The following is a 19,458-nucleotide window of genomic DNA, read 5'->3' on the forward strand; positions in this document are numbered from 1 at the left end:
TCTGCTCATCTCGCCATGTCTTACGGATCAGAGCGGAACAGCTCATTCAATTAGAGCCGATTTGTGCAAGTCAGAATTCACTTCACTGCGTTTGTGGTGCTGACGGAATGGATGGGCTTGACGTCAAAGTCATGGTGCAAATACTTGTGTGGGGTAGCATGTGAACGTTGGTGTGTTTTGTAAATATGTTCGTCCGAGCTGCAGGAGCATACGCTATAGCAGGGAAAGGCCAATTCGCCTTTTTGTGTGGTGTTGTTGATTCTCTTCTCATGTGCGATGAAGCGCTCGCGGTCTTTGCTTCGCCATTGATCACGTCCATCTCTCCTACCTGCCTCTTTTCTTTTTCTTTTTCTTTTGCGTTCCGTACAACGAGATTTGCTTGACTTGGTCTCTTACCGTATTGCTGTGGTAAGTGGTGTTTTTTTTTTTCTTCTCTCACGGCGGAGAAGACGGAGAGATACAGCTAGTGCATCCCTTGCTCGAATAGCAACGCTCATACACACAAAAAAGCGTTGACAACCCCGCCCATATTATATCAGTCGCCGGGTCGATATATATATAAGCACTGTTAGAGGCCTTTCTCCTTGGCTGCCGAGCTCATTACAATATATCGAGTCTTTTCACTGCCGTAAAACTGGCGAGCCGTGGTTCACGTCTGCTCCCATAACTTTACCGCAAATTCTCCCTCGCAGCCGTGTCGTTCTGCTTTCCTTGCGCTCGAAAGCGCGTCGTTGGCGGCCAACTCAGTCTGTTTACCGCCTTCCGCTGTTGTTGTTTTTGGTCTCCCTCGGTTAGGTGAGTCGCTGGGATTTTTCTCCTGTGTGTGCTTCGCAACGACAGAGAAACACGAAGCGAGTGGGTCGACGACGCGCGGGTGTCCGTAGTCTTCGTTGCGACGGCGGCCCTAGTCTCTTCTCGTCTCCTTTGTACCTTTCGCGGAGGGCAGAACCCAACCCAATCAGCTTTACGGGTGACACTTCGAATCGACGAGAAGACAAACAACAACAATGGAGTCGAGAAAGGATGACTCGGCTGACGCCACACCGACGGCGGAAAGCGCACAGATGGAGAAGGCGCCGGCCAAAGACCCGAATATGTGGAAAAAGGTCGTCATGACCTACGTTTATCGCTTTGTCCCGGTGTCGCGATGGGCCCCTACCCTCACGCCGCGCGTCGCTTTGAGCGACTGCATCTCCGGCTTTATCGTGGGCGTCATGATCGTGCCCACTTCTCTGTCGTGGTCCAGCTTGGCAGGTATTCCGCTGTCGTGCGGTCTCGTCGCCGCTCTCATTGCGTCCTTCAGCTACGGTACATTTGGCCAGTGCGCGTGCCTCTCCGTGGGCCCCGTGGCGGAGATTACCACCTTGTTAATTTCCATCCCCGGCATCCCCTACGCCAACCGGCAGGACGTCTTCCAGAGTCTCGGCGTGCAGGTCGGCATTCTGAGCATGGCGCTGAGCTTCATCGACTGCGGCACCGTCATCAAGACGATCTTCGCAAAGGCGGTGGGGGACGGCTACACGTGCGCTGCTGCCCTGCTCGCGATTGCGGCGCAGCTGAAGGTGATGTTCAACGTCAGCCTGGTGGACAAGGGATACGGCAACTTCATTAACACCGTCATCGCCATGTGGGAGCAGTGGCACGTCTCCTGTCTCTACTGCTTTGCCCTTTTTATGGTGTACTGCACATACCTGATCCAGATTAAGAAGACGAGGCTGCCCTTGTGGATTCCGCACCAGCTGATCGTGGTGGTGGTGTCCATTTTAATCACCAGGGGCTTTCGGCTGGACAAGCAGTGGGGCCTGGCGATTGTGAAGGAGATCCCTGCGTCGTTGAGTCTGCCGCACATCCCGCCCATGAAGAACTTGGTGGAGCTCGGCCCCTACACCCTCACCATCACCGTGATCAGCTTCGTACAGATGTACGTCGTCGCGCAGCGTGTCATGCCGGACATCGACCCCAACACGGAGCTTTTCGCCGGTGGCATTACGAACCTGTTGGTGAATCTCATGTCGGGTATGCCGGTGTCCAACTCCTTCAGCTGCTCCTCCGTGCTGATTGAGCAGAAGGCGCAGACGCCCATGACGGCCTACTCGGCCGGCACGGTGGTGCTCATCACGATTCTCTTTCTCACCCGTCTTGGCGTCTTCTACTACCTGCCCAAGCAGGCGCTGGCGGCGATCGTGGTGGCGAGTGTGTGGCGCCTCGTGAATTTTTCCGGCCCCGCGCAACTCTGGCGCTACAGCCGCAAGGACGCCAGTGTGTGGGTGCTCACGTTCGTTCTCACCGTGATCGGCGGCATTACCATCGGCGTTCTCAGTGGCATCGCTTTTTCGCTGATTTTGGTGGTGCTGCGCATTGCCCGCCCACGAGCCGTGAGCGTCGGCTTCAACATGGAGACCTTCCGCTATGGTGATATCCGCAAAGACCCGGAGCTGCTCGTGTACCCTAACATCTTGATGTGGCGCTTCGACGCCCCCTTGTACTTCATCAACACCACGTACTTCCAGGAGCGGTTGCAGCAGGCCATTGCAGCTGAGGTGCGACCGATTGATGTGGTGTTGGTGACGTGCGGAAAAGTGGTGGACATCGACGCTGCCGCGCTGACCTCTTTGCCCAACATTCTCGATGGTGTCTCGCGGTCTGACCCGACGCGTCCGCGGCGAATTATTCTTACCGACATTCACGGACGACTGGAGAAGGTGTTGCTGGACTCTGCCGCGCTGCCCATCTACGTCCCGGAGGAGTACGACCGACTCACAATTGAGCAGATCACCGCATCGGGCAAATTCCCGGTGGTGTTCAAGAAGCTGGAGGAGGCCATCGCCTTCGCGCAGCGGTGCATTTCGGAGCGCTACGGCAACGTGGATACCGCGCCGTACCCGAACGTGTCTTTCCTGACGGATGTGGTGGTGGAGGCGGCTCGGCTGCCCACCAAAGACGGCGGTGCCTCGTCTCTGCTTACACTGCTGGAGGCGGAAAACGAGAGAAGTGGCGGCGGTGGCACAGCGAAGTCAACAACAGCGACGACGACAACGGCTGCTGCTTCTGCGTGTCGACCACAGAGTCGCACCGCCTCGCGCGACGACACCCGCGAGTCCTTGACGGAAGGTCCGCACATCGTGGTCACCGCCCCGGGGGAGACGCCGCCGCACCGTCCGCTGTCACCACAGCGAGGCGATGCAGACCGAAAGAAGGAAGCCGCCGTTGAGTCGTGGGGACAGGCGGGAGGCAAGATGAGCAGCGCTGCTGCTGCCGCTGTTACCGCTACCGCTGCTACTGCCGCGACGGTCGATCACCGTGACAGCGCTCTTGATACAGCAGAGCAGCAGCAGGAGGAAGAGCGGGACAGTCTGGTGCGCCACCTCGCCACCCTCAAGAAGCTCTCCACTTACTCGCCGGACCGCGAGCTGGTCGGCGTCCTTGGCGTGATTCGGCACAGTGAAGTGACACCCAAGCAGAAGAAGAAGTTGGTCTTCAGCGATCCGGTGCTTATGAGACTTGCGTTTCAGGGCTGCGACGCACGCCGCACGCGACGCAGCGTCGAGGACCTCGGCGAGTTTTTCACGACGGTGGAGCACATGCTGCGGGAGACGGCGATGGCGTCGCCGCAGACGGGCAGGAGTGGCTCCGTGTCCTCCTCGTCGCCGGAGGATACGGCGCTCGGCACGTCCATCAACCTTTCCTTCCGGCACTTCGCGTCCCCGGTGGCAGAGAACTGGGCACGCGTGCTGGCCATCGTGCGGAGTCGTCCTGACGGACTGAAGATTCAAATCAAAGCCCGCTTCAGCACCGGCTCGGGGGCCGGCTCGTTTGTGGGCAGCGGCGCCAGCGAATACACCGGCCGGGTTCCCCACCTCGCTCAACAGTCCGGCACCGGTACGGGAGGGCAGCGGTGGTGGCTGAGCCACGGCACGCGTTCGCCGATGGGCTACAGCAGCGGCAGCGGGGCGGAAGAGGATGAGATGCAGGAACCCGTTGCCGGCCTGCTGGTGGTGAAGTGGGGTGGCGTGCTGACCCGGTCCGGCATCACACAGGCGCAGGTGATGGGGGAGCGTTTGTTCGCGCGTTTCTACGCGGCTGGCGATCTGCCGCTGCGCCGACTCGTGCAGTTCACGCATCACCCCCACGTCACGGCGTCGGATGAAACCCGAGTCGTGAACACCGCCCTCGTCGTGGCGAATGCGCTGACGCAGTCCTCTGGCATCTCCGTCCACCGCTCCGATGTGACGCTGAACGACAAGCTCATCAAAACGCTCGGACCGACAGCGAAGCGGCTGCTCAGAGAGGAGTACAAGTATTTTGAGTCACTGCTGCACATCGAATCGGCGGCGGCGGCTCGTCACTTCTTTCACATTCCTGGCTTTCGTCAGCTGCTGTGGATCCCGCCGCTGGACCGCTCGCTTGCCGCGGCGAACGGTGGGGAAGACAACAGCTTTGACGAGGCGAACGCCGACGGCGGTAAAGTGGATGCTGCGACCGAGACGAGCAGCAACAACACCGAAGATGACGATGGCCGGGTACGCAACAGAGGGCTTGGCAGAGACCACGGTAGCGGCGGCGGCGCTGGTGCAAGTCGGCGCGAAGGTGAGGCGTTGAATCCCCGTAGCTTTGGCCTCCGCGGACCGCAGGACATTAGCTTCACGCACTCGAACCGCACCTTTGGCTTGACGGCGGAGCAGCAGCAGCACCTGAATTACAATGTCCTGCGTCAAGACGAGTTCTACACCCCGTACCAGGTGCTGAAAGAGCTGGAGGAGCTCATGACGACCATGTCCACCATCACGTTCCCTTCTGCGTTTGCAAAGATCCCGCTGAGCAATCACGAAACGCTGCAAGAGGTACAGCAGCGATACGACGCGATGCTGAAAAACTACCTCGGCGCGAAGCGGGGTATTAGCAGCGGCGTCGCCACCGCTGGCCCGCGCAGCAGCAACACCGGGGACATCCGCGGTCATCTTCACGGCGACGGCAACGGAGGCGGCAGCAACAGCAACAACACCACCCGGAACGACAACTTCCCGGCTTCTCCCCTGCGAAACGTGACGGACCTGCATCCTGCAACCTTAGCGGAGAACCAGTTCGTCATGGAGGCGATGGAGGAAACGGGTGGGTCGTCGGAGGACGAGGGAGTCGACAATCAAATCCTCGAAGATGCGGCACTGAGTCAGGGGCCATCGGAGCAGACGACGCCGGGTTCACTGCCGCGTGTGTCGTACACAGCTGCTGCTGACGACGCAGGCGCGGCAGCGGATCGTCCATCCGGGTCCCGCCGCACAACACCCACTAGACAACACCGTGGCGGCGGCAGTGGTGCAGTCCCTGCTACTGCCGCTGCTCGAAGCTCGTACAGCATGACAGAAACTGCCACCGGTCCGATGTGGGCACCGCCGGGCTACAACGGCAATCGCAGCAGCAACAGCAAAGGGAGTCGCAACGCCGCCGGCATCGTCGCCAGCAAGCGGTACGACGTCAGCGACGTGTCGAAGTTGCGCGACTACGGCTCCTACGATATTGCCTACAATATGCCGATGCTGTTGCAGCTGCACAACGCTGCCCCGGACGGTGGCACGGCCTTCCTGTTCCGCAAATTTGCCAGAGCGCTCCAGCGGTTTGCGGACATCACGGAGTACATGTCCCGCATCGGAGAAAACGTGTTGGAAGGGGTGAACAGCAGCAAGCGCTTCATCATTGGCTCGCTTGTCAGCGACGGGCTGCTGAAGCGACTGCATGCCGACTTTCGCGAGCTGGCGATGGCGGACGAAGAACGAGGAGTGCAGGAGCTGCTCGTGAAGGCGCAGGCGCAGTATATGACGGAGAAAGGAGGTGTGGAGCAGGATGTGCGGCACATGATTCGCTTCTTCTCGAACTGTCCGTGTCGGCCAAAGAAGTCGGACGATCTGGTGGGGACGTCTCCGGCAGACGCGTGGAGCAGCGAGACGCAGCAGGAGCGCGAGTTCCGGTTGCGGTTTCCATTCATTTCCCTCCCACGGCCTGATCCGCGGACGCAGTCAGCCGCCACGGACTTTAAAGGCTGCACGCGGCTGTACTTCACCTCTTACTTGCACGTCGAAGGTGTGCTGCAGTGCCTGTTTGAAAGCTCCTCGGTAGAGGGCTTCAGCCGACCCAGCAAGGAGGAAATGGAGGCGACGCACCAGCTCTACATGCGCCACCTCATCTTTAAGATTTTCCGCCGCCGCAACGTGAGTTTCACCGAGGCCGAGGTAGCCCACGCCTTCCGTCACTTGAACCTGCTCTTTCGCTCTGACGTGGAGTACGACAAGCAGCAGCGCGTCCTGCGACGCGGCCTGGCGTCGATCTACCATTCCATGTACTACGTGTCGATGGAGGTTTACCTCTCACTTGGGGATGCCGACGAGGGGCAGACCGGTGAGACGGGCGAATTCCCGCTCTTTCAACGGAGCGACAACGGCGACAATGCTTGGAACGGAGCAGACCGAGGCGGAGGCGACGGGGCAGCGTCGGAAAACGACAGCGCTGCCCCAAGCGCCACGGGCACCGCGGAAGGAAAAGATGAGCGGGAGATGGCCGCCAGGACAAGCAGCCCTCACGGCACGACCCTCAACACGACGGCGCCATCACGTTCTGTGCGCACTGCTTCACCGAATCGCCCCACAAACGCAGCACTCCCCTCTTCGTCCGCCGTGGCAGAGACAAAAACCGGTAGCGAGAACTACTTTTTCATGGCACGGAGTCCCCTCTACACGCCTCGCCCGACCTCCGCCGGCGTCACCACTACCACCGTCCCGTCGAGTGAAGCGACACCTGAGACGACAACGACAACCGCCGTCGCGACGGCAGCGAAGACGGCTCTCGTGTCCCCGCTGTCGTCGATGGCGGTGTACAACACGGCATCTACAACGGGTGCTGCTGCGGCAGACGGCAACGAGAGCGACACGAGTTCCGATTTGGCCGCGCTCAACCGCACGATGCGTCGCACCGCGAGTCTGACCGCTGTGACCAGCGGTTCTCCCGGGACAGCGAAGACGAAGAAGCGCTCCCGCTCAGCAGCGCCAGTGACGAACGTCAAGGATCCCGTGAAGGAGGCGACGGTGCTCGTGACACCGGAGGCGGGTCGACGCACAGCGGTGGTGCAGGAGATGCGCCATCGTGTGTTGAACGTAACGCCGATGCGTCGTGTGCACGAAGGGCTGAGTCTAAGCGACTTCGTCTTGCTGATGAAGGAGGTCGACAGCGCTGTGCGATCGCAGACGACCCTTCCGGCGCATTAAAGGGAGCACGACTATGCAGAGGCGTGTGCGCCTTTTCTCCCCTTTTCTCCCCCTTCCTTTGTCGTTGCTCAAGTTTGTCTAATTGGTATCCTGCAGCCCTTGTTTGGCCAGCATCACCTGTAGATATTTATGTACATCAGCAGTGTTGAGAGGAATAGTCCAGCAAGCTTTGAGCCTCATCTGCTTTTGCTTGTTTTCGAACACATAAACTTCGCGGCACTCTTTGCCCATTCGATACCTAGTGCTTTGCACGGATATATATATATATATATTTCACGTTGCTTCTCCACATGCTCTCTTCTGTGACCCATTTGAACCCAACAAGCAAAGAACCCGGATCGGCAAGCGCTTCCTCCTTCGCAGCAGGTCTAACCTTTAGGATGGATGCAAAGAAGCAATCTCACGGGATGGAATCGTAGCGGCTCCACATGAGTCTTGGTCCGCGTGCACCGATCACCTGAATTCGATTTGTCAGCACTCTCGTCGTACTTTTCCCATCATCGTTTCGATGTTGTCGTCGTTTTTTTTTTCTTTCTTCGCCGCATCAGGAAGAGGCCGCAGTGAGTGGAATGCTGCGAGCTGACGCATACCGTTCTCTTCTTGTGGTTTCGCTTCCTCATCTGTGCTCTCCGTCCTTGTCTCTTCCTTGTGTGTGGTCTCCCACGAAGAAACTCGAAAACGAACTTCCCACAAACACATCGGCGGCGGGAAACCAGTTTTGTATTTCCCCTTTCCGTGCCGGCTGCTGCCTCACCGGCTCTTTGGATAGCAGGCATCTTCGTTATCCACAGCTGTACTTTTCTTTCTTTTTTTTTAAATTGTCTTTCTCTCTCTTGTATTGCTCCTTGATGTTTTACCGCTTATTTGGCAAGCCCAGCAACGCGAAAAGCTCCTCAGGTGCCAACGGCACGGGCGCAGCAGGCAGCGCCGGTGCTCCAGGCAGCACCGCCGTGTCCGCTGCCGGAGCAACCAACAGCACCACTACTGGTGCTGCCACAGGTGAGGTCAACGCGGCGCCTCCATTACACGACACTCCGCTCAGCGAAAGCAGCAGTGCCGGTTCTGGTGGCGTCCGTGGTGGCTGGGATCGGCGCGCGTTCGAGGGCGAGGAGCGTCTGCTGGAACGCCCACGTTGGCCGCGTCGTTACCCCCTTGACCCCGAGATTGATGCGGAACTGCTAGTGCTACTTGCGCAACAGTACTCCATCACCTCCGTCGTTATCACCCACTACCGTGTGAAGGAGAACTACGTTGAGTACGTCATCGAGTGCGTGCGGGGCTACGACGCCTGGCGGGTATACCGTCGCTATCAACAGTTTAAGACGCTCGATCACGACCTGCGCCAGCTGTGCGTAGGCCGTCACGGGTCCAACCACGGCGCGTACGGTGTGGTGCCGGTGCTGCCAGGTAGTCACTGGATGGATGTAACAAATCAAAGCCCTGAGTTGGTAGAGCAGCGTCGGCGTTATCTGGAGATTTACCTCCAGCAGCTTCTGGTGCAGAAGAATCTGTTTTATGTCGCACGCACCGCTCTGTTCGACTTCTTGCACGACGGCGAGGTCCCCACGCACCTGAAGATCACCGGGATCCAGCCTCTGCTGGGGTTAATTAGCACACGCACCAACCAAATCGACTGCGACGACACTGATGAGGCGATCGAGAGAGAACAGCAGCAGCAGCAACGGCCATCAAGTACCGCGCACCGCGAAGGAGAACCTCAGCAGCCTGTCAGTGCACCGCCCGACGCTTTTCAATGCACGTTCCCAGCAGCCCAGTTAGAAGATGCTGGAGCTGAAGGCACCCAGGCGAAAGAAAGCAATAGTGACAATGCCAAAGGAGGGAGCACATCGGCAGCCGAGGGGGAAGGGGCGCAACCCACAGCAAAAGGAGCGCAGAGGACGTGTAGTTCCTCTGCACCAGGGAACACGCAGTCGCCGAACAGGCGAGGCATATCAGCGTCCACTGCGACGTTCTCCAATCTCCGCGCGAGTGGCGAACGCGAGAACCGCGACGAAAACGGTGGTGACGTCCACGACGGCGAAGGCCCGGCAGACAACGTGCGCCCTAAAAAATACCCGCGCACCCTGGCGGACGAGTTTTCCTTTGTCGCCACGGCCGCGCTGCAGATGAGCTTCACAGACGAGCGACTCCCGCCGGCGTCCGCCAACTGCGCGCAGTGCAACGCGGAGTTCACCTCGTTCCTCTACCCGCACCGCTGCTTCTTCTGCCGCGTGCAGTTCTGTACCTCGTGCTTGCAGAAGGTGTCCATGTTGGAAGGTGGTGGTACCGCCCCGGTGTGGGCGGCGCCTCCGGCGAAGGAACGCGTTCCCAGTTCGCCGCAGACAGCCAACGCGTTGGGTGAGGCGCCGAGCGTGGTGGCGCGCAATGTGCTGGCTTGTCGGCAGTGTGCGGAGAACTACAGCCGACGGCTTGACCGCTGCATCACCGCTGCTGGTGGCGGCGCCTATCGCGGTATGCAGTCTACTCTCGGCACTCCGGCCTACGGTGCCACCGGTAGTAGCACAGGTGGCGCCTCTCCGCACACCTCGTTGGCGGCTGCAGCGCCATCCAGTTTGAGCCCGATGACGTGCGTGGGGGAGGAGCAGAGCTCGATGATGCTTCAGAAGCGCGGCACCGGTCCCGGCTCCCCGCAGCGGCGCGGCTCGCCGACCGGCTCCTTCGCCGGCCGTTCTGGCTCTCTGTCTGCCGTCGGCTTCGGCGACTTTCAGCTCCTCACGGTGATTGGTCGAGGCACCTTTGGTAAGGTGCTGAAGGTGCAGCAACGGTCAACCGGCAAGGTGTACGCCATGAAGATTATGAACAAGTCCACCGTCTACAAGCGCTGCATGACGTCGTACATGAAGGAGGAGAAGTCCATCTTGACCACCATGAAGCCGCACCCATACATTGTGCGCTGCTACTACGCCTTCCAGACGGACTACTACCTCGTCTTCATTATGGATTATTTACCGGGTGGAGAGCTGTACGATTACCTTTACCCGAAGTTGCGCCTCACCCCGGAGGCGGCGTGCGTCTACGCGGCGGAACTCGTGCTTGCGCTGGAGCACCTACACCGCCAGGACGTTGTGCACCGAGACCTGAAGCCCGAGAACGTGGTGCTCACGGCGGACGGACACATCTGCCTCACCGACTTCGGCCTTGCCCGACGTGCTTTCTCTCGCAGCCGCCGCCGCAGCTTCGTTGGCAGCCCCGAGTACGTGGCACCGGAGACGATCCAAGGTCAGGTGCAGACGGCTGCGGTGGATTGGTGGGGCTTCGGTATCATGCTCTACGAAATGCTCACGGGTTGCACCCCGTTCCACGCACGCAACAACAATACGGTGTACGACAACGTGCTGCACAAGGAGCTGAAGCTGCCGCTGCTGAAGACCGAGGTGGCGAACGCTGCAGGTGGCGATCAGGTGGTGGCGCCTTCCTTTCCAGGGTTCCCTCGCAGTGCTGCTGCTGCAACGGCGGCCGCGGCGGTTGCCGCAGCCACTACCACCGCGGGGGACACCACAGGCTTCAAGGGCTTCACTGCAGAGGCCGCCTCGTTGCTGTCAGGGCTGCTGGCGCGTGACCCGTCCATGCGTCTGCAAGACGCTGCGGTCATCAAGAAACATCCCTTCTTCCGCACCGTCGACTGGGACGCGCTGCGGCGCAAAGACGTTGGTGCGCCGTGCATCCCCGGCGACCTGCGCGACAACGACGTCCGCCACTTCAAGCGCGAGTTCGTCTCGGAGTGGGCCTCCGTACCACCACTGACGAACATGACGCGTGCCTCGATTGACGCGCTCACCAGGTGTTTTGAGAACTTTCCCCTCTCTCGCACGTCGGACAGCTCCTTGTCGTCGTCCTTCGCGTCCAGCGCGGTGTCCCCGACAGCAGGGCTTTCGCAGCCAGCCAAATCCGGTGCGAATGGAGGCCACCCCGAGATGCGTGTACTATCCCCATCCCTCACCCTCCTGCCTCCATCGGTTCTCTCGGCAGATGGACGGACGCTGCGGGAGCCGGTTCGCTTTGGTGACTCTACCGAAACCGCACTGAAGTGCTTTCACGGAGTCTGGCGCGTCGTGTCGGTCGAGGTGCACGCCCTCAAAGATGGTCGCGTGATCTTCCCTTGGGGTGGCAGTGTTGGGGGGCTGCTCGTGTACAGCTCCGACGCGCGCTTTAGTCTTCAGCTGTCGCCGAATACGCGACGACCCATGGGACCGGTGCAGCGTGTCGGACAGCTCTCGAAGGAGGATTTGTGTGATGCGTACTGCTCCTACGTCGCGAGCTTCGGCCGTTTTCAGATCTTTCCCTCCTCCACGGACGACGGCTGCGGTGTTGTACGGCACCACGCGGAGGGCAACCTTTGCCCGAACTTGATGCTTACCAATACCGTCTTTCAATACCGCATGGACGTGGAGCCCATGTCCAAGTCTACGGAGAGGCCGGGGATGAGCGAGGAGCAGTCCGCGCTAGACGGCAAGAGTGGCTCATTGAACGGTGCGACGGAAGCTGTGCCCAAGTCGGCGCAGGTCCCTGGAAAGTGCGACAGCGACTCTAGCGCTGACGGCCGAGTCACGCACAGAGAGTCTGGTGCGCTGTCTCGGGAGGCCGAAACGACCTTGACGCCGGTGGACAACGCAGAGGCGCAGAGAGGTGCGACGGCGTCCCCGCCCGCCACGCCACCAAAGCGCCGGTATGTTCTTCGCTTGTCGACGCGCCCGCAGCGCGCGTTTGAAGAGGACTTTATGGCCTTTACCTCGCTGGTCTTTGAAAAACTGGAGTGAGTGTTGCTCAAAGTTACTTCGTACACCCATTCATGCTACTTTGATACGGAAGCGCGGTCTAGCAACCGGAGACATCCGTCAGCAGTCACTCTCTCCGATCTCCGTGGAGCGGCTGAGAGAGAGAGAGAGGGAGAGGCTGCGAGACAGGAGTACTGCTATAGTGCACACGGCATTCAATACGTTTCGTCTGTGCCTTTTTTCCGTAGTGTCTTTTCTCTTTTATTTCGCCTTCGCCCAACGATATATAACATGGTGCTATTCGTTATGTTTCCCTTCGTGGTGCTTTCATTTCGCTGCTTTCGAACGTTGCCTTCAGTGCTCTTATTTGCCTTTTGTGCACCCTATTTGTCGCTTGAAATTCTCTTTCTCTCTTTATTATTTTCCTGTTGGAGTGCGCTCAACGTTCACCTTTGCAAAGGACAAAGAAATACCCTCCTTCCCCCCCCCCCCTTAAACCAAGAAAACACGTGTTGCAAACGGCGATGACCACACGTGTTCAACTGTTTCATCGTCGTGCGCTGAAGCGTGTATCATCTCGAGCTCTTTTTTTTTTCTGATTCTCGTTTCAACGTGTACGCAGCATCCACAGTGCATGTTTAAGCCTTACATGCTTTACATGGGTGTCCGAGTCACTCGCCACTGTACTTAGCGACGCCTTTCCGGCGGTATTCGTTCTACTAGTATTTGCCGTGCTTGGATCAATTCGCCGTCTCGCTGAACTTTCTTCTGTGGCTCCTCTGCTTCTCGTGTTCTGTATCGCATCGTTGTTTTGTCGATGGATGCAACGTTCACCTTCGACGACATTTGCACCTTCCCTCTTTCACTATCGTCTCCGCCAGATCCAGCAGCGTATTGCGCCACGGCGTATCCCTTTTCTTTTTTCTTTCCTTCTACTCTTCGTAGAGAGTCGTAGTCCTACCGGGTGCAAAATGCGTCGTCAAATTTCTGTGCAAGGAGAAAAGTACTGCAGCGTGGGCACTCGAAGTAAATTACGGTGCTGCCGTTACCTGGTGCCCACTGTTTTTTCCTCCTCACCGCAAGCTGCGCTGCGGACCTCACGTCGCTCAATTTCCGTAGGTGCACCTCCGCCTTTTTACACCGATGGCCGCGAGGCAGAAGCGCCCTCCGCTGCCCCACCGTCCTTTGCATCCCCTGCCATTCATGCTCAACAAGAAAACCCATGGATGTCGTCAAGTTCCGCCGCACGCGTCGCGGCACCCTTCTCCCCCCAAGAGGTGAAGGCTCTTGTGTTTCCTCTCCTCCCGTGCGTGCCTCGCTCTCCCCCCTCACCAAACAGAAGCACTGGCTTCCTACCGCAATGCATTACCGTCAGTGCGTTGCTGAGACCACTGCCAAAGTCATTGCGAAGCTACATGGAGAAGTATCAACGCTCTCCGTCGTCTGATGGAGAGCTTAAATGTGAAGTCCGCGGCGGAAAACGGGAGACAGGGTCCGTCGAACGGAATGCGTTTGCTGCTACTCTGATGGCGTCTGGCGTCGGTGCTTACCTCGTCGATCACTTTCCAGAGGAAGTAGTTATTTTCATGCCCGGAGGACGCCTGGCACGCAAGGAAGCACCTCCATCAACAACGGCAACGCAAGGAGAAACCTCATCAGCGTCTTCAACAGGTGCGGATGGCAAAACAGCCTCTTGTATGAATGCTGTTTCTGAGAAGAAGACGGAGGACACCTCTTCACCTTCCTCCACCGAGGAAGAAGGCACAACGAATCGCCCCGTCACGGCACCGGAAAAGGCCTCTGAAGGCTCTACTGGCCTTCGTTCTCCCGCTACAGGAACGGCGCCGCCTCCTCCTCCGCAGCCGGTGGGTTCAAGGGAGCGGTATGGCAACATCACCGGCGCCCCTGCCTTCTTTGGCGCGCCATCCGTCGGAACGAGTGGTGGGGCGCCGCTGTCTCCTTCTGCGTCTAGTCTCGATAAGGTGGCGGATGACGTGCGCTCTAACCCCGCTGCGGTGCCACTCCGCTCCACGATCCAAATGATGGATGTTCTGGTGGAGTACATCCCAACTTTCTACACCCCTGTCGACGAGATAGCGCCCATGATGCCCAGTAACATCCAGCAACTTTATGCCGACTCATCCTTTCGCTTTTTCCTGAAGCGCTTCAAGCACTACATCGACATTCGCTCCACCTTCAGCGTCTCCGAGGTGCGTCTCAGATCCACCTTCAATCACCCAAAACGGGGGATGGCAGACGCGCGGTTTCGCACGGGCGGCACGGCGTCGGTGGAGAGCTCGCCGACAGCGAACCAGCTGCGGCGCCCGCCGCGCAACTCGGAGGCAAATCTGATCGGCCTCATCGCCCCACAAGTGCCGAAGGCGTTTACCCCTCTGGCGGAGGTGCTGCAGGAAATCGCGCCCATCGTGTCGCGCCACCCCGCGTTCGACCCCCGTCTCGGCGTGACCGGGATTTTAGGAAAGTACCCGGAGTACTTCCAAGTAGTGGATGGCCGGCTGCGCGCCCGCCCGTACCGCGAGGCGCCAAACTCGCTGCGAGACCTGGACTGTGACTCCTCTCCCCTTCCCGAGATATTTGCAAAGGTGTGGACGTGCGTGGAGGCGGCGGCGGCAGGGAAGGACTACGCCGAGCCGGCGGAGAAAGCTGCAGCGACGGTGTCGACGGGGCGCCTCTACGGCCTCCTCTCCGCGGCTGAAAAGGCAGCGGTGAAACAGAAGTGTCGCTCCTTCCCCACGTTTTTGCGCCTGCACGGCAAGGCGCTCGTCGTCTCGGTGGACAAAATGCGCGTCTACAAGTTTATTCCCGAGCACGAGGCGTGCACGGACACCTTACTCAACGAACGGCTGCGCATGAACTCACTGGACCCGAACGATCCGATTCTTAAAATCCCAGCTGCGATGGCGCCTGAGGCGAACGCGGAGTGGGCGGTGCGCGAGCTCTACGACGCCCTCCCGCTGATGCAGTGTGCAGAGCTCAGTGAGGTGCTCTCTCTTGTACCGCCGGCGGTGCGCGACGCGCTGCCGAAAGCTGTCTCCGACGTGCGACTGTTGCTTGAGCAGTACGGTGACTACTTCGCCATCTGGCCCTATCCGGATGATGAAAGCGTCATTGTCGTGCGACGGGCAAGGGTGGAGGAGCCGGTGCTGGACAAAGCGGAGATCGTGCGCATGGTCGTGCCGCTCATCCCGCAAGGCGGCACGACGCTGACGTCGCTGCGGACACGTGCGCCGTTGGTGCTGCAGCGCTACTTTTACCGCCATGGCACCGTAGCGACGCTGGGTGCGATGAAGGACATGTTTGCCATCGCCGGTGATCGCATTGTGCGCTTGATGTAGCTGCCAAAAAAAAAAAATGGCGAGAAGCCGAAGGGAATTAGCATAAATGTGGGGCGGTGTGTACTGCTTCAGACCGACACACATTGGACACAACGTCGCTGCTTGTCGAACTCACAGAATTGTCGGAAATGATGTACTCCGGTCGTGTTTGGGCGAACCATCATTCAAAATGAAACACCCCTGGTGTAAAAGAAGATGAGGTATACACCGGATACAATCGCCTTTTGTTGTTTTCAGCGTGTGCACACTAAAAGTGTTACTTTACTCTACCCCACACGAACATCAGCACGAAGTCAGCTGGATACCCAAATATCTATATCTATTATGAGAGAGAGAGAGGTGCTACTGGTCGTACAACGTCGTTGCGTGTAGGCTCCAGCCGCTTTTGTTACTACATCGAGAAGTTCAAATGAATTGATGCTTGATGTAGCTCTTCACGTTCGCCCGGACTCCTGCCGAGCACCATCAATACTACTCTTCTATTTTCTTTTTCTGCAACAGTAACTTCTTCTCTATCACCTCTATCATTTGCTTCTTCTTGAAATCAAACTGCTCGCGCAACTTCCATTTGTCTCGAAGTCTCTTCTTGCAATCACTTACTGTAAGAGGCTGGTTGCCGGGGGTTTTCTCTTTTGGTGTTGGTGCTCAATAACAAAAACGCTTTGCCTCACCCAATTTCTCTCCCTATCCTATTTTCTGCTGTTGTTTCGCCAACTCCACTGCTTAACTGGTTTTGTTTTCCTTGCTTTAGAAGCAAGGACTTTGGCGCTAGGTTCTGCTGCCGTTTGCGTCCAGACAGCGAAGCAGTTCCTGTGTAGCGTCCTTCTTGCATTTTTCTTCCTACATGTGTCATAGTACTCTGCCTGTTATTGCTGTTATTGCGGTTCCTAATCGACTTATACGTCCTTTCCGTTGTCTCCTGCATTGTCCTCAACTTCCCCATTTCCAGTCGCTTCCCCACGCGACGGTTCTGCTGTTTGGTTGGCTAGCTGGTCCGCCTTCTCGCTTCTCTTCGATCTCTTTGTGCACACTATTGTACAAGCGCACACTGCGTTTTTTTCGTTGGAGAGAAGGTCCTTCCACCCTGTAGAGGATCTTCGTTGGCTCTATCTCTACCTTTTCCTTCTTTTCCGCAGTCCACGGCTGGTGTGAAATGATTCGCAAGAAGGTGCTCAGCATCGGCAACAACTCCGCGACTCTGCTCGTGCAGGACACGGAGGCGAATGGCGCACTGCGGGTGCTGCGCCGCATTAGTGTTGCCGGCTGGTGCGAGGACGACGTGAAGATGGCGGAGGAGGCGTGCAACGCACTGCGGGGGGCGCGGCTGCGCGGCTTTGTGCCAATTCACGCCGTTCTCGTCCAAAACTCTTTCCTCAGCGTTGTAACGTCCTATGCGCCGGAGGGCGACGTATCCACTTTTCTAGAGGATGAGTTAGATAGCCCGTTGGAGGAGCAGATGGTGTTACGATGGCTGTGCGCCAGCGCCCTGTCCATTCGCGAGATGCAGGCGCACAAACTCTACTTTCCTGGCTTGACGACGGACCGCCTTTTCCTCGACCACCAGACCGGCGGCACGGCGCAAATACTTTTAGGTGTTCCGCTCGCACTCCCAGTTTACATCAACCAAATGCAGGAGCGGCGCAACAACGGCGTGAATGTGAGTTTAGACTATCCGCCCGAGGTGCTGGCACAACCGAAGTGGTCGTTCCACGCGACCGCAACAGATGTCTGGTGCTTAGGGCGTCTCGGCGAGGTGCTGCTGACGGCGAAAGGCACCGGACTCGCACGACGCTCCGGCAGCACGCGGCAGCTCATCGCGCGGATGATGGCGCCCGAGCCGACAAAGCGGCCGTCGATGGAGAGCGTCGCGCAGTCGCTGATTGCCCTCGCAGGAAATGTGAAGTTGGGCCAGCCTCTGTGGCCCGCCAAAAAGGCAAGCACGACGTCCACCACTGCAGCCCCTACGCCAGCAGCCCCACCACCTCCACCAGCCCCGTCGTCGCACCCGCCAACACCGCTGACAACACATCAACCCGTGAGCCTGTCCGCCAGTAACAACAGCGTCTCCAATCCCCCGCCAAGCTCGAGCACGTCATCCCCCCCGCCAGAGGTGCCGACGACCCGCCTACACAATAGCCGAAATAAGTCCGATACGGGAACCCCGGTTCACCAACCCCCACCACCGCCGCCACAGCCACAGGCTCCCGTGCACCGCGACGCCGTTCCCCGTCCCGCGCACGCGCCGGATGATAGCTGGCATCAACGAGCTCAGCACCAGTTCGAGCAGCTGCAGCGCCTCAACGCCAGCCCGCAGAAGGTCCGCAACGATGGCCAGGTCAGCCCACGCGGCCCTAATGCGGACCGGCGACGCATGTCCGTTGAGCGCAAGTCTCCCAGTCCGCGGCGGGGTGTACGCGGCAGCGGTCCTCTCGACCAGAACACACGTATGCTGAACGAGATGTTCGCGGAGCAGGAAGGGTTTTTCCGCGAAGCCAACGGCTCTCGCCCACAGCGGCGCACGGGCCAGAGCGTGGAGGAGCTGCAGCAGCTGCAGGCAGACGCAATGCGGCAGATGAAGCTGGACACGGCGCAGCGCCAGCACGAGATGCGGCGGCACTTTACGGAGTGGCAGCGGCAAAACAACCAGCGCTACACCGAGGCGGACAACGCACTCGTGATGGAACAGGATGGCGTGATGATTTTGGCACCGCGGCCGACACAGCCGCATGCACAACCGTCGATCAGAGCAGCAGCAGCCACACCCTCTCCTCTGCCCTCGGAGAAAACCGGCGACAGCCACTCGACACCCCCGACGACTGTGGCAAGCGAGGACGGGCTCAATGACGCAGCGCAGGCACCGCGGCCGGCTGCCGCAACGCCCGGCCCGCGCAACGCGTCAGCCCGGGGCAGCAACAAACCGTACCCGAAGACACCGCCGGCCGCGTCGCCCCTCCGTCGAGCGACGCCCAAGTCGGCCTCTTCCTCCTCCTTCAACCGCACGAGTGCCAGCGCACCCGGTGGGCTCTCCTCCGCTGCCGTGCCTCTCCGCGGCAGCGCTTCTCCACGCCCGCAGCCCGCACCGCAGCTGAGCTCGGTACCCCCGCACGTCCGCAAGAACAGTGAGTCAAACATTCGCCCAGTCACGTCGTTAACGGACAACGGGGGCAATGGAGAGTGCTCTGCGCGGCTGGACAATGCCGCGACGCGGAGAGGGTACGTCGACTCCTCCATGCACTCTGCGGTGGAGTGGTCTGTGGATGGGATTCGCAGCACCTTGCGCACGCTGCTGCGTAATCGGGACCTCTACGGCGACGTGATGCAAGAAGTGGCTGTTTTTGTGAGCCAAAAGGAAGAGGCCCGTTTGTCTGCCCGAGCGAACGAAGTATTCATGTACCGACTTCGGAAGCTATTACCGGATGACCGACTCTTCTACGGGGCTGCTCCCCTCTGCGGACAGCTTGTTGCGTTGGAAGGTCTCAACCACACGTTGCGCAATTCGGTCGGTGGGCCTACCTCACGTTAGAAAGTAGACGAGAAACAGTGTTTATATATACAATACATCATATTATTTTTATATAGAGAGTGAGGGAGAAGCGCGTTGCTTCACATCAAAGAGGAGAATGGAGACGCAGGCTGCTTTTCCTTTCGTCATTTTCATTCGTTCGTCGGAGGGAAGAAAAAAGCCTCGGCGGTTTCCCTCTCTCCTCTCCACTTTTTTGTTTTTATGTTTTGTTTTTCTTCACTGCGCGCTGCTCATTATCGGTGGTGCGGTAGACACGACGAGCAGCTTCGGCGGCGCTTCGAAGCGTCTCTCTTTTCCCCCTTTACCTTGTAATCTTCACTATTGCACTTTTCTTTTTTGTTGTTGTTGTTCGCGTTTCCGGACAAAGGAAGCGGAGCTGAAAAGTGGCAAGTTGCTTTTGGCCGCTGCGCATTTCGACCTTGTTAAAGGCGAGAAGTGAAAAGTTGCGTTCAGGGGTTTGGTTGCGATGCGATGCATGGTGGTTATTAATGGGTGTCATTGCTAAGTTATGGCCGTGGTAGCGAGTAGAGCGTAGCAGCGTTTCCGTTCTCCCCTCTCTTGGTCACGCCGGAAAAGTTGTGGGATGCAAG

General features: G+C 58.7%; 4 protein-coding genes across 5 annotated transcripts; all 4 read left to right on the forward strand.

The window, feature by feature from the left end:
• Positions 1–371: 371 nt before the first annotated feature.
• ABB37_01633 (sulfate transporter-like protein) lies at positions 372–7,253 on the forward strand (the record flags this gene model as incomplete). 2 transcript variants are annotated; one of them, XM_015798215.1, is made up of 1 exon in its annotated part: positions 372–7,253. In XM_015798215.1, the coding sequence occupies exon 1, from the start codon at positions 1,008–1,010 to the stop codon at positions 7,251–7,253; it is 6,246 nt and encodes a 2,081-aa protein (XP_015663735.1). In that variant the 5' UTR covers positions 372–1,007. The 2 variants fall into 2 exon arrangements, with proteins under 2 accessions (XP_015663735.1, XP_015663736.1); XM_015798216.1 differs by having other exon boundaries at positions 412–7,253.
• A 666-nt stretch (positions 7,254–7,919) lies between these two features.
• On the forward strand, positions 7,920–12,031 carry ABB37_01634 (putative zinc finger protein kinase; the record flags this gene model as incomplete). The annotated part of the gene is made up of 1 exon (XM_015798217.1): positions 7,920–12,031. Exon 1 carries the CDS (start codon positions 8,102–8,104, stop codon positions 12,029–12,031), a length of 3,930 nt encoding a protein of 1,309 aa, XP_015663737.1. The 5' UTR covers positions 7,920–8,101.
• Positions 12,032–12,809: 778 nt separating this feature from the next.
• On the forward strand, positions 12,810–15,345 carry ABB37_01635 (putative mitochondrial hypothetical protein; the record flags this gene model as incomplete). The annotated part of the gene is made up of 1 exon (XM_015798218.1): positions 12,810–15,345. Exon 1 carries the CDS (start codon positions 12,961–12,963, stop codon positions 15,343–15,345), a length of 2,385 nt encoding a protein of 794 aa, XP_015663738.1. The 5' UTR covers positions 12,810–12,960.
• A 577-nt stretch (positions 15,346–15,922) lies between these two features.
• Positions 15,923–18,868, forward strand: ABB37_01636 (hypothetical protein; the record flags this gene model as incomplete). The annotated part of the gene is made up of 1 exon (XM_015798219.1): positions 15,923–18,868. The coding sequence occupies exon 1, from the start codon at positions 16,499–16,501 to the stop codon at positions 18,866–18,868; it is 2,370 nt and encodes a 789-aa protein (XP_015663739.1). The 5' UTR covers positions 15,923–16,498.
• Between the last annotated feature and the right edge of the window lie 590 nt (positions 18,869–19,458).

The sequence above is a fragment of the Leptomonas pyrrhocoris genome (genome assembly GCF_001293395.1).
Source record: "Leptomonas pyrrhocoris isolate H10 chromosome Unknown, whole genome shotgun sequence".
NCBI classification, from domain to species: domain Eukaryota; phylum Euglenozoa; class Kinetoplastea; order Trypanosomatida; family Trypanosomatidae; genus Leptomonas; species Leptomonas pyrrhocoris.